At 36.5% G+C, this 15,183-nt stretch overlaps 1 protein-coding gene across 1 annotated transcript; it reads right to left on the reverse strand.

Annotated features, from left to right (window-relative positions):
* Window positions 1-12,637: 12,637 nt before the first annotated feature.
* LOC106770385 lies at window positions 12,638-13,138 on the reverse strand. The gene has a single exon (XM_014656199.1). The coding sequence runs from the start codon at window positions 13,136-13,138 to the stop codon at window positions 12,638-12,640; it is 501 nt and encodes a 166-aa protein (XP_014511685.1).
* Window positions 13,139-15,183: the final 2,045 nt, after the last annotated feature.

A 15,183-nucleotide genomic window follows, 5' to 3' on the forward strand; every position in this document is an offset into this window, starting at 1 on the left:
AAAACCCCGTAAGGAACAACTCAAGACTCAAACGTCTGCAAAGAAGGCTAATGCTAATGGAACTACAGCAGAACCAGAAAAGTCGAGCAAGCAAAGAACTTCCACCAGAAAGAAAGTAGAAGTTCCTAACCTCCCTGGAAATTTGGTCAAAGTTTCTCTAACTAATAGAAAAGTGACAGATGCGACTGTTCAATGGGCTTCCCATCATCTATTTCAAAGCTTGGAAAGGTATATCAATTAAGAACTCCTTTACGTTCACATTGTACTTCTTTGGTTCCTGGCTGTCGAAGCATATATTGTCCACTGAATTGCAATAGAAAAGAGAAAAGAAGGCAGAGGTGTTTTAAAAATATTGTCTCGTGAGATATACAGAAACAACTCAAATAAGTATAATGTATACCATAGAATAAGTGTTCTGCAGGTATAAAGTTGGATCATGTGATTGTTCCAAATATATATCCTTACTCACTGGATACATTATTCAGAATATTATATGACCTTACTTTAACTTCTGCTCAGATTATAAATTCTTAACCATATTGTTTCTTTATATAAACTGGTGTGCAAAAGCATAACTAACTATATTGTTTCATTCTTTTTCTATGTTCACAGTTGTTACAGTAAGTAATGGTGCAGAGAGATACAACACAGGTAGCAGCGACTGAGGCTATGCAAGAGGCAGCTGCTGTAGAGAGTTTACTGCAATGTCTAAGGTGCGAAGATATTCATACCTGAACTTTATCCATTACACATTTACATTTAAGGGTGAAGTTTAATAGGTGGGTAAGTGAAGGGTATTTGAACTGACTTGGAGAAAGGAGAAACATGTGGAGAATGTGACATTTTTCAAATCAAAATCAGCCAAAGCTAAAAACTCCAAATCACATTCAGAATACCTGTAATTTACCCTCTAACTATTATGTGTAATCAAGGCAGAGACTTCTTGGACACTTTTGAAAATTTTTAGACAAAAGGGAAATAAAGTGTGGGCGAATAAACCTAATAACCCTAGCACTAAACCTAATAACCCAACTCTTCTTCCAACATGTTCTTCACCATCTCCTTTATCTGATCAGTCTTTGAACTGTCCACATCCTTCTCCACTTTGCACTCCTTGTCTCAATTTTTCTTCTGCACCACCCTTCCCAGGTTCTACCAGTCAAGACAAGAAACCAAGACTCACACCTTCTCATTCTCAGTCTCCCCTTTTGAGTCCTAAAAGCTACGAAATTAAGATGATGATGACAAGTAGCAACACAACGGGTGACGAGGAAACGAAGGGTTGTGTGGAGGAGGAGGAGCACAAGGGTTTCAAGGACAATATGAGAAAAACATTAATTTGGAATTAGGAATAGGGTTGATTAAACACCAAGAGGAAAAGTTAGACTTGGAGCTTCGACTTAGGAATTTCTAGCCAGGTGCAATTTTACCAAACTGATCAATGTATGCCCAACATTTCATGTAATTTTCAAGTAAAGGCCCTTTAGTCTCATATATCAACATGGAATATACTTATTTAGCAGAGGGTGCAGAGGAAGAAACTTACACCAGTAGCAACAACACAAGAAGGTTCAGTGATGATCAAATCAATTCATTGGAAACCATGTTTGAGACAAAGTGAAGGCTATAGCCTAGAAAGAAGTTGCATCTAGCAAGAGACCTTGGATTGCAGCAAAGATATGTTGCTATATTCCTCTGTTACAATAATTAATCTTGGTTTTTAGGGAATGCACTACGTTGTTTCACGTTGGTTGTTAGATACTTATCAATATATATAATTTGTCCAAAGTAATTGGATTGGAATACTTAACGGTTTGACATTTTTTCTTTTAGATAGTATTCTTCTGTCAGCTTATCACCATCACTCAACACTCCTATTGCCCATGACTCTTTAGGAAAACTCTGAATTTTACATCAACAAGCAAAAACACCTTAAGAAAATTCAAGGAAACAAGATGCAATAATAAACTAATATCTATTATTGGAAAGTTTTGAATAAACTCGAGGTTACATTGCATAACATATGATTGGCTATTCATTAATTAAGAAGACATGAAGTTATTTGGAGAAGAATTTGTTGTCTACCTCTAACTTCCCGAGAGTGGATAATACGTTCACATATGTTTGAGTCACTACTTAATGGGGAAGTGCATGCCTAGAGACAATATTCTAAATGACATTTAAGAGAATGGAAAAGAAATTAAAAATGGAAGAGATTAAGAAAGAGGAAACTTATGACTTGAAGATGCGCCACTTGAAGGAAACTCCAAGATAAGCACCAAAGGAGGACCGCCACTTGCTTGAGCAAGATAAGGTCTGCCCAAACTAGGGACTTTGGAGATATAATGCTATCTCAAAAGAAGACTGCAAAAGTGCAAATCAACTCAAATTTCAATTCATTCAAAGTAAGGTACAAAAAGGAGACCCTTAAGCCTTCTTATATAGCCTTTGGAATGAGCTTGGAAGCTAGATCTAGGAGATGTGGGACTTTTGAGTGTGGAGGCCGACTAGCAGCTGCTGCACATCCTCTAGGGGCTTTTGAGTCCCATATTGCTCAAAATATGAAAGCTAGCTATGTTATCTAGTACTACAAGCTATGGAAAACGAATTACTCTTCTTTTCTTTTAAGTTCAAGCTATGTGAAGTCCCACATTGCTTGTACTAAAGGAAAATGAAGAGTTTATAAACGTTTCCTTACTAGAAATGAAACGAAAGTAAAGAGGCAAAATACAAGCCCATGAAACCTACACTATTCTTTTTTATTCTTTTTGTCACTCTAAAAGCTCTTCATTGTTGCCCCATCTATGATCATATCATCCCCCAGTTTGGAGAGGATTCGACCTCGAATCTTAAAAAAACTGCAACAAAGAGAGATTAATGACTTATTTGTTTATAATCTAAAGGAAACTCCTCCTGGATCAAATGTTAACCTGCAAAAAACACCTAACATTTTGTGAATAAATTGATGTTTACCAAACAATGTATATAGAAAAGGAATATTGATAAAATGAGTTTTTGAAATTGGATTTATTTCCTTAAGGAAAACTAAAACTCCTTCTTTTGAAAAAATTTTATTTTTGTCTTAAGTTAAGTGTAAAAAAGAATACATTAACTCAAGATGTGGGATGGAAATGGTGTGTGAAGAAGTGATAAAAAGAGATGAGAAAGGTGGGATATTTTCACAAAAGCTTTTAGAAAAAGAAGAAAGCTTAATAATTGGATAAAAGTGGAAGGATGAAAAAACACCCCTGTCATGGCTTGAATCTTGTAGAAAGATGGGAGTAGAAGGTGCCTGTAGTTACACTTCCTTTGTAACTAGGACGTTTTCCTTCTCCTTTTCTCTCACAATTTCTTCTTTTTCTTTTGTTGCTTTCTCCTCTTTTTCTTTCCTCTCATTTTCTTCTTTTTCTCTTTCCTCTCTTTCTTTCCTTTCTTTTGTTTCTTTATCCTCTTTTCTATCTTGAAGGACCTCTTTATGAGATATGAGACAATTAAGCTTGACCTTCTCCTTTTCTTCACCTGTCGTGGACTTCATGATGAGGTGGTCCTCATGTATTTCCTTTGGAGTCAGAGGTTTTAAGACTACCTTGCGCCCTTCGTAAGTAAAAGACATGCTATTAGTAAGACCATCATGTTGAAAATTTCTATCAAATTGCCATGGTCTTCCTAATAAAATGTGAGTTGCTTCCATGGGTACAACATCACAAAGAACCTCACCTTGATACTTGCCAATAGAAAAGGAAATATGGACTTGCTTGTTTACCAAGATTTCACCCTCCTCACTTAGCCATTGAAGTTTGTAAGGCTTGGCATGCGCTATGGTGGGTAGCTTGAGTTTGTCCACTACGCGTGTGCTAGCCACATTAGTGCAACTTCTCCCGTCTATGATCATGGAGCAAACCTTGCTAGCTATAAGACATCTAGTGTAAAAAATATTTTCTCTTTAAGTTGTGTCAAAGTCCTTGTGGACTTGACCCAAGAGACGTCTTATAACAAGTAGGTCGCAGATGATATCAAGCAGAAGACTGAAGATGAAGCCTATGACTTGATAGAGAGTATGGCTGCTAATGAACAGGAAACAGTCAGTTAAAGGGGCGCACCTATACAGAAGAGAGGAGTCGCAGATGATTCCATGCTAGCTCAAAACCATCTTCTGACTCAAAAGCTAGACAACTTGACAAAGATTATTTCACAGCTTCCTAAGGAGATACGTAATGTCTCCCTAACGCAGCAACTATGTGATTTCTATGGTGGTGACCATATCAATGGTCAATTTGCTTTGCCTGAGGAGATGCAGCAGGAAGCCAATTACATGGGGAATCAGTTCTAGAACAGGTAGGGGAACTTCAACCAAGGCAATTCTAGCCAAGGTTGGAAGAACCATCCTAGTATTGGTCAGACACAGAACAACCCATCAGGGCAAATAGGTGGTTTCAGGCCGCATCAACCCTCACCCATGTGGCAACATGTTACTCACTTGACAGAAATTGTTAGGGAACTAAATGCGAGATTTGACAAATTTCTGAAGGTGTGTGAGTATAATCATGCAAGTGACCAAGCTAGTTTCAGATCCCTGGAGATGAAAATTGGTCAGTTGTCAAAAAGGGTAGAAACCACTAAGAAGAACCAATTTAGGGCTAACACTGATGTTAACCCTAAAGAGGAATGCAAAGTTGTTGTTTCAAAGAGTAAATGAAAGGCTGAAAGGGAAGATGTGGAGATTGGAAGTAGTGATGAGGAAGAAGAGGAAAAAGAAATTGTTGAGCTAGATAGTAGTGAAGGTGAGGAAGAAGAGGAAGCAAGATTCAGTCACAATGGGCAGATTAGAGAAATCTTTAATCAAGTGACTATAGTGCCTTCAGTAATCCAACAGATTCCTGCATATGCTGAAAGAATGAAATATTATCTTGGAGATACAATAGATTTAGCTGAAGATGAAGAGGAGCAGGAATTTGATATTCAACCTCCAAAGAAGAATTATCCGCCCAAAGTAAAAGATCCAGGTTGTTTGACTCTTTCATGTATTGTGAATGATGTTGATATAGGAGGAGCCATGATAGATTCTAGATCTAGCATTAACATGATGCCCAAGCGTTTCTTGAGGAAAATTGGAGGGCTAACATTAAAACCGTCTAATCTTACTGTGACGGTGGCGGATGGTTCCAATAAAACACCACTTGGTATGACGCAAAATGTGGTTGTGCGTGTGGAACAACTAGAATTTTTGGCTGATTTATAGTCATGGGCATGGATGATGAGGAGAGGATTCCAATGATTCTTGGAAGACCTTTCATGGCAACGTCAAAGATGTTTATTAGTGTCCATGATGGAAGAATCTTGATGAGAGACAAAGAACATGTGCTATTATGTATTGGCTCTAAAGAAAATAATGTTAGAATTAAAAATAGAGCCAAACACAAACAGTCAAGAAGGGAAGCTACATCGGATGATGAGGATAGCACAATAGGTACCAACACTAACAATTGTAATGTTTTGCAGGTACCTAAAAATGAGGAGGTTGATAAAGGAGGCACAATCACTCAGAAGATACATCCTTTCCAAGTGGTTCACAGGTGAAATTCAAAAATAGGAAGTGGATTGTCAACAAAATCAAAGAAGATGGCGTGGTGGAGATTATAAGACCATATACCAAAGCCTTCAGAAGAGTGGATAGAAGGCAACTGATGAGTTGGGTAGATTAAGACCCCAACCGGAATGGAAATACTTGAAGATATTTAATTTAATCCTACTTGTTGTAAAACATTTTTAGTTTTAGGTTATTGGATTTTTGGACATGTAACTTTTTGGAATTTTAAACATTTTTTGGGTAGCATCTACTAAGGGATGCTAAAATTTTGTATGTATCTGCTGAAGGATACAAGTAAGCACACCTACTGAAGGGTGTTGGAAAGATAGGCACTTACTGATGAGTGCTAGACAAGTTTGGATCAGGCTCATGACGTTAAACAAGCGCTATTGGGAGGCAACCCAGGTTCTTTTGTACTTTTAATTTTTAGATTACGTGAACTTTATTTTTTGTGTCTATGCTTGGCCTGTACACTGGTTCTGATGATGGTTTGATTTTATATTGCATAATGAGTTATTCAATGATGATGATTGAATGTGGGTGATGATTGAAACTATGTGCATGTTGACATCCAGGTAAATGGTTCACTAGTTATGTGAACAGGTGTATAGTGGTTTATGACTGTGATTGTGATGCTAAGCAGGATGCATGAATGATGTGTGAGAAAGCATGTTGTGTTAGGTATTGAGCTCCAGAGTTTTCACTGATATATGTACTATTCACAGGAAATCATGAATGATATTGCCTAAATCTTGATAATTGATTGAATTGCATGTTTATGTCATATGATTAAGGCCATGTTTGGAAGCCCTTACTTAGCCATATTTTATCCAAAGTGATTAAAATATTATACCTTTTTTGAACCTTAGCCTTAAACAGGATGAAAACCCTTGATTTGAAATTATTGACCTTGAGTTGGGTTGAGATTAATTGCATGTGTTGAAACGGTCTAAAAACCCTTATTTTCATGCTTAAATTTGATAGTAAAACACACCCTTTATGGCTTATAATGAGCTTTAAATCAAGTAAAACACTTAGTTGTGTCCTGTGAGAGACAAAAGTTGGTTTTAGCAATATTATGCTTGTTTTACATTGTTTTGCAGGGTTTTTAGATGAAATAAAGATGGAAGTAAAGTAAGGTGGACTTAGACCCATGAAAGAAGAAGAAAAATGATGAAAAGAAGGGTCAAGTGAGCCGTTGAGCGCCAGAATGATCCGCTGAGCGATTAGAGGGAAATCGCTCAGCGGCAAAACTAACCACTGAATGGTCAAAGACGACCAAAGTAGTAAGAGGCAAACCGCTAAGCGGTGAACTTAGGCGCCTGGGCGGTTGTCTGTTTTTATTAGCTAGATTTTGTAATCTTTCTGTTATCTATTTTGGCTTATATATAGCCCCAGTGCGAATTAGAAGGGGATTCTTTTGGCAGAGAGAAACGTCCAGAGCTATTCCACACACCTTGGAGGAGGTTCCTTGGATGCTTAGGCTCCAATCTACCAAGTTTAGGGTTATTTCTTCCATTCTTTCATCATATTTCATCTAGTTTCACCATGATTATGGTGAACTAAACCCTTTGTTGTTAGGGAACAATGTAATCTTTTGAAACTCTCAAATATTCAAATTCTTATTTATTTCATATGCTTGTCATATACTTATTTATCAATTGTTTGGTTCTTATCTTTGCTTTAATGCTTTTATTGTTTAACTCATTCATTAAAACTTGTTTGTCTTAATAGATACGAGGACGTACGATAATGTCATGAACTGGTGAGAAATTCCTTGATTATGCTAATACCGCCTAGGGATAGGGGTAGGACGGTCAATTGTATTTGCTTCCGATCGCATTGCATTATTGGTTACTAGGGGAGGCTAGGGATAGCAAGCCGGTAATTAAAAATAGGCTCTTTTCACCAAGGGACTGGGTTAAGGGTAAATAAGAAAGTGTGCATGGCAATTAAATAAATAAGTGAAGTAAATAAGAAGAGTTGATATATGAGAGTGAATAAGATGAAATTGTAAACCTCAACAACACCATTCATTCATAGTTTCTCAAAACCAATTGAATCAACTGCATTGCATGTTTATTTTTGTTCTTTGCATATAACCACCAAATTTATTCTCCTCTCAAGTCTTACAAGATTTGTTTACATGAAAGTTAAGGCCTAAGATTCCTTTGGGAAAACGATACTTGGACTTACCCGTTTATATTACTTGATAACGATCTGGTACACTTGCCAGGGACTCGTATCACAGCAGACTTCACAGGTTGCCAAGCCTTCAGTCAGATACAACAGTCTTCACAGGATGCCAAGCCTTCAAGATCAAATACAGTAGCACCTTCTTTGTGCAGATATTAATCAAACAATGTGCGCAAAAGACTCCTTAATCTGAATCTCTCTCAAGAAAGATCATCATCGTCTTCTTGGAGAATTCTTGGAGCTTCCTAAACTGAGAACTTTCTCTGAAATAGGACAATGAAAATGTTAGATCACAAAAGTCACAGAACAATTCGTGTTCTATTCTATTTATAGTTTTCCTGTCATTCTCAGTCGAATTGCCTACTAATACAGTCGACTGTATTAAAATAGTTATAACAGACAATCAACACAAAGGCTCCTTAGTCAACCAAATCAATTCACAGTTAAGACAGTTGACCTAGTCAGTCAATCTTAACTAACTTTTCAAAATATAGTCGTTGGAGCAAGTAGGCATAACAGAATTCCGAAAATAACAGCAATACAGTCGAATAGGTGTTCCACATTGTCGACTGTCACATGAAAAAACATTTTGAAATTATTTTCAACTCAAAATTTCATCAAGCACAGGTTCACAAAATCTGTACAAAGATTTTAGCATAGTCGAATCCATTACCAGTGTATTCGACTGAACTAGATCTTTGACACAACAAATATAAGTTCATAAAAGTGCTTGTGAGCTTTTCTTCAGAAATGTGCAGAAGTAATCAAAATCATTTTATCACACATTTCAATACAAGCATGTTCCATACATGTAACACATAATCAATCATAGGAACATTCATTGCAAATCAACAAAACATGTTCATCAAAAGCATTGTTCATTCTAATTTGTTATATCAGCTGAACATGTAAACTTGGAACATATTTATTGTTATTAAGCAGTGTGTTGTCATCATCAAAAACCAGTTTGACATTGAGTTTGTGTTGTCAACAATCTCAACAAATATTACGTCAAATATCCTCTACGCCGCCGTCAACATTACGTCAGTTCCCCTGCTCATTGGACGAAAAATCTTTCTTTAAAAATAAATATTTATTCAAATATTGGATGTCAAGCTCTATTCTAAACGACGTATCTTAACATCGACCTACATAATAGACATTAACTTTACGTCAATTATATCTGCATTTGACGTAAAGGTGTTCGATTAATGTCACCAGATATTATTCGACGTAAATTTACATCACTGGCTATAACGTCGCTAGGAAATGCGGCGTTAAAGGCCAAAAATAAACGACGTAATAAGCTGTTTTTGTACTAGTGATAGCAAATATATCAACAAACATTCTGGAGCTCAAACCCTCACACAACTATGCTCACTTAACATCTCCAATATCAATCATACATCCTGCTTAGCATCATAATCACAATCATAAATCATCATGCATTTGTTCACACAACTTGTGAACAATTTACCTGTATATCAGCATGTAACATAATCTCAATCATCATCCACATCAAACATCATCAAGCACACTCATCATGCAATAAAAAAGTCAAACCATAATCAGAAAAGGTGTTCAGGCAAGTACAGACATACCCTACACTACTCAACAAAATCCATCCTAATCTAAAAGTTCAAAATACAAAAGAAAAAGAAAGATAATGTTGGAGTCTTTGACCCAATAACCTCACGGATCCACCAACTTCATCACCGTGGAAAGTTGATCCACTTCTCCTCCCAAATAATGTTTGAGTCTTTGACCATTCATCACCCAACTTTTCTACGGATCACTAGCAATTGGGTTTACCCATTCAACTATTCCATTAGGATGTACATGCTTTATTAGAAAAGGTCCTGACCATTTAGATTTCAACTTTCCAGGATATAACTTCAACCTTGAATTGAATAATAACACCTGCTGCCCAGGGTTGAAAGATCTCTTTATCAACTTCCTGTCATGATAAAATTTTACCTTTTCCTTATAACTCCTAGATGAGTCATATGCATTTAACCGCATCTCTTCAAGCTCCAATAGTTGACTTCTTCATTTGCTTTGAGTTTCATGAGGATCAAAGTTTAAAAACTTCAAAGCCCACAAAGCTTTATGCTCCATCTCTACTAGCAAGTGACATGTTTTACCATATACCAACTGAAAAGGTGACACTCCCATGGAAGTCTTCATAGTTGTCCTGTATGCCCAGAGAGCACATCTAGTTTATGTGACCAATCTCTCCTTGAAAAAGTAACTGTCTTTTCTAGAATTCTCTTTATCTCCCTATTAGAAACTTCAGCTTGACCATTTGTTTGGGAATGATAGGGTGCTGCCACTTTATGTTTCACCCCATAATGTTTAAGTACCTTTGCAAGCTGAGCATTACAAAAATGAGACCCCCCCATCACTAATGAGTACCCTGGGAGTTCCAAAACATGAAAAGATTTTCCTTTTTAAGAATTTGATCATAATATTGGCATCATTCTTAGGGCATGCTAGAGCTTCAACCCATTTACTCACATAATCAACTGCCACCAATATATATTCATTACTAAAAGATGGTGCAAAAGGCCCAACAAAATCAATACCCCAACAATCAAAAACTTCGACTTCAAAAATGCCTTGTAACGACATCTCATACCGTCTTGAAATAGCCCCTGTTCTTTGACACCTGTCACAATTTCTGGCATGATTATGAGTGTCTTTAAACAGAGTAGGCCAATAAAATCTTGATTGAAGAATTTTTGCAGCAGTTCGTTCTCAATTATAATGACCTCCATAAGGGGAATTATGACAATGCCAAAGAATTCCTTTTTCTTCTTCTTTCGTTACACATCTTCTCAAAAGATTATTCGCTCCAATCTTGAATAAATACGGATCATCCCATATGAATTGCTTAGCATCATGTAAAACCTTCTTCTTATGTTGCCAATTCAATTCTTCTTGAACAACACCTGCAACTTTAAAATTAGCCATATTAGCACACCATGGCCTTTGCTGAATATACAAGAGAGTTTCATCTGAAAAAGACTCCCAGATTTCCTTCTCCTTGCTTGTTACTTCGTTGTTGATTAGCCGAGATAAGTGATCAACAATTAAATTTTCACTTCCCTTTTTATCACGAATATCCACATCAAACTCTTGTAACAAAAGCACCCATCTAATTAACCGTGGCTTTGAATCTGGCTTTGTCAATAAATACTTTATAGGCACATGATCCGTATAAATAATCACTTTAGATCCAATAAGATAAGATCTAGACTTCTCCAATGCATAGACTATAACCAAAAATTCTTTTTCCATAGTGGCATAATTCAATTGAGCTTCATTCAATACTTTACTAGCATAGTAAATTGCATGAAATACCTTTTCTCTTCTTTGACCCAACACAACACCTATGGCATAGTCACTATCATCACACATTAGCCCAATGAGAATATAGTTTTTCTCCACCAAATCAAAAGAAATGAGTGAATATAGTTTTTCTCCACCAAATCACGTGACCTCCTTCCTTTTGAGGTAAAGAAGATGAATTCCTCTCTTCTTCCAAAGTCAATATCAAGATGCACAAAAAGAAAAAACACATGACCGTGACCTCTCTTCACACCATCTCCCATTTCATTTTTTTTCCTCAACAAACAATAAAGTGCTTTCCACACAATGGGATCTGTGCTTTTTCTCTCTCCAAGAAACCAAGGATGTAGCTCACCAACTTGAATGGTCCTCCTTGCAACCGTTGCTATTCAATGCTTCCCAACTAATGGAATGTAAAAGTCCTTCTCATCCATGAACAAAATAAGAGAAAACCTCATGATGTGACAACTCTTATTCTTCTCCAAGCAAATGAGTAAAGTTTCCTCTCTCAAAATCATCACCGTACTCCACACATCAGGTATAGATGATCGGCCCTCTCTCCTTTCCTCCAAGGACAACGTTTTTCTAGCTATTCAAATGTCCCATCATCCTCCAAAAGAGAAAGCTTGCACCGTGAATGAAGGTAAAAGGGTAGATGTGAAAGACACCTCTTTCTCGGCTAAGCTAAACCCAAAAGCATCTTGACTCTCTTCCAGGACGTCAACTCCTTCTTCTTACTTCAACCAAACAAAAACAAATCACTCACCCCTAGAAGGATAGGACGAAACTGTTGCTATCAACGTAATGCATCACTCTTGCATCCAAAATGAAAATAAATTCTCCTTCCACTGACACATTAAAAGATGTTCTGAAACATTCTAATGTAAAAGATCATTTTTTTCTTTCAATGAGAGACTAAAAGTTAATGTTCTAGCACTTGCACACAATAATAAAGGAAAATAATTCTCTTCATTCTAGCATCAAAAACTATGAGTGACCACCACATTTCTCTCCACGAGAATGTTTTTCAAATCACAGCAAGATGAAAAATCTCCAAAAATGAGAGTGTGACGGCTGGAGCTTCCCAAGGCCGAATGTGTCTACAAAATAGGTGGGGTCCACCTCCAAGAAAACCCTAGATGCCATGTCACCATTTTTTTTACATATGGGCTTAGTCTATTCTAGCAAAATTAGCCCACATAACAAAAATTGATCTATAAATTCTAAACTACTAAACTAAGCTTGATTAATTCTAAACTGAGTTTGTAAAAATTCTTCAATAGCTTGGTGCCCTTCCAAAAGTCTCATAGTGTAATTCCAAAATTTGCCCTAAAAATACAAATAGGAATAATTAAGCTCAAATAATTCCAATTAATTAAAATAAGAATTATTGGTCTAATTAAGCCCAAATGGTGAAAATGACACAATAACTAAGAATCAAGCACAATTCATCAACATAATTCGGCGCGAAAAACTAAGTCAATGGTATAAAATATTGATTCATCAATCACGCACTTTATTCCCTTGCGTCATACAGAGTTCTTCCACAAGGCCTACTTGAAAGCATGATTTATCATCTTTAGGATGTGACATAGCTTGAAAAACATCAAAATCAACCTCTTCATTTTGTACTCTGACTTTAAGTTTGCCATTTTCTACATCAATCACGATCCTGACCGTCTTCATAAAAGTTCTTCCAAGAATCAAAGGTGCATATTCATTCTCCTCCATCTCCATTATGACAAAATCCACTAGGAACAAGAATTTATCCACCTTTACTATTACATCTTCAGCCACTCCATATGGATATTTGGGAGATCTGTCTACCAATTGAAGAGTCACCCTTGTTGGCTTAAATTCTAATCCTTTAATTCTTTTGAACATATAAAGAGGCATTAGATTAATGCTAGCTCCCAAGTCAATCAAAGCTTTTCCAACTTCTAACTCCCCAATGGTACATGGAATGCTAAAGCTCCCTGGATCTTGTAACTTAGGAGGTAACATCTTCTGTATGTCTGCATTTCAATTTCCTTGTACCTCAATAGTTTTCTTCTCAAAATATTTTCTTTTCTTCATGAGAAGTTCCTTCAAAAATTTTGCATATGACGACATTTGCTGAATTGCCTCAGAGAATGGTATGGTGATTTCCAACTTCTTAAAAATCTCGATAAATCGCTCAAACTATTTTTCTTTCTCCTTCCTTGAGTATGTCTTTGGATAAGGAAGGGGTTTTTCAAAGTCTCTTGCTTTTAATTTTTCAACCTCTTCTTTTAGTATCTCTCCCTTGACTCTCATTTTTTCACTCTTTGCACTTTCTTCTTCATCTCTTTTCTCCCTCTGATCACTCTTTTTTCTTCACTCTCTTTTTCTTTTTCTTTTCTCTCAATTTGTCTCTCTTCTAACACTCTTCCACTCCTAGTAATAACAACCTCACATGTTTCTCTTGCAACACTTCTTTCATTCCTCTCACCACCATGCTCTTCCATCCCAATATTCTTGTCCTCCCAACTTTTAATATAAAATACGCTTCTATTTATAACTTGCTGAAAGAACTCTTCAGACTTTATATTTTCTTTGATTGGCATGATTTGTGACTACTTTGGAATCCTTGAAGCTTTTCTAATTTCTTACGGCAATAAAGACAATTTTATATAATTGTCTCCAATTGTTGATTAATCATCTTGTTCTGCTCCAATATAGCATTGTGATATTGTAACACTGGAACGTCCTATTGTTGGATAAAATCAGTACTGCCACTGCTCATCTCATTATTACTCATAAGCTTCATCAAAAGTCCTATTCTGAATATTTCCTCCTACTGCAGCATTCTAAACAAGATTTGACTGTAGGTTAATACCTCCCAGAAATGTAAGAACTAATGTCGTTCTATCAAACCCATGAACAAGTGTCTTTCTCAACAAGCTTTTGAATCTATCCCAAGCTTGTCCCAGAGTTTCCTCCATGCCTTGTCTGAAAGATGAAATCTCCAGCTTTCCTTGACTAGTCTTCGACTGCGGAAAATACTTATTCAAAAAATTTAGACGCCACAGTCTCCCAAGTTGTGAAACTTCTTTGTGGGATGGAATGTAACCACAATTTAGCGTTTGATCCTGTCATCTGAAACTCCAGTCATCTTTACTGTATTACAAATTTCATTGAACGTTGTCAAATGATCTTATGGATTCTCATTTGACAGCCCATGAAATTGGTTGCTCTACACTAGATGAATTAATGTAGGATTCATCACCATGTTATTTGTGTTGTCCCTTGGCATGGCAATATTGTTAAAGTGCAACGGGCCAACAACATTTGACGCATCTGCAAGTGTATGTCTAGGAAGAGCTTGCTCTGCCATCTCTTTTGTCCTTTGTGAGCATGCCTCCGGTGAGGGTTGTAATAGTCTTTCAGGAGAAGGGAATAACTCTCTAGATGGACGTCTGACTTTCTTCTCCCTCCTATCACTCAATCCTTCGAGAAGAGGTTGACTTTTCTTGCTTCTGGTTTGAACTGCTTCCTGCATACACAAGAAACAAAAACCCTAAAAGCACTTTTTATAAAAATAAAAATAAAAAAAAATAAAACAAAATTTATACAAAGTCAAATTTAATCAAATTTGCACTACTTGAAAAGTTAAACCACGAGTCCCTGGCAACGGCGTCAAAAACTTGTTAACACCCTGGCAAGTGTACCAGATCGTATCAAGTAATAAATAGATGGTAAGTGCAGATCGTTTCCCAAGGAACTCTTAGGCCTTATCTTTCATGTAAATTGATTGCATAAGACTTGAAAGAAGAATAATTTTTTAGTGTTAATGCAAAACTAAATCTAAACAGGCAAATGCAAATTGAATCAATTGGAAAATAAAAGATATGAATGAATGGAGTTGTTGGGGTTTACAATTTCATCCTTATCCACCCTCTTATATCTACTATTCTTATTAAATTCACTTTATTATCAATGTCATGCAACTTTCTAAATTACTCAAAACCCGATTCCTCGGCAAAGAAAGCCTATTACCAATTACTAGTTTACCATTCCTAATCTCCCTA

Source organism: Vigna radiata, chromosome 8 (assembly GCF_000741045.1).
Source record: "Vigna radiata var. radiata cultivar VC1973A chromosome 8, Vradiata_ver6, whole genome shotgun sequence".
NCBI lineage: Eukaryota > Viridiplantae > Streptophyta > Magnoliopsida > Fabales > Fabaceae > Vigna > Vigna radiata.

Excerpts from the sequence above, each read along its gene's own strand:
- LOC106770385 (XM_014656199.1), bottom strand. The coding sequence starts at position 13,138 with ATGTTACCTCCTAAGTTACAAGATCCAGGGAGCTTTAGCATTCCATGT.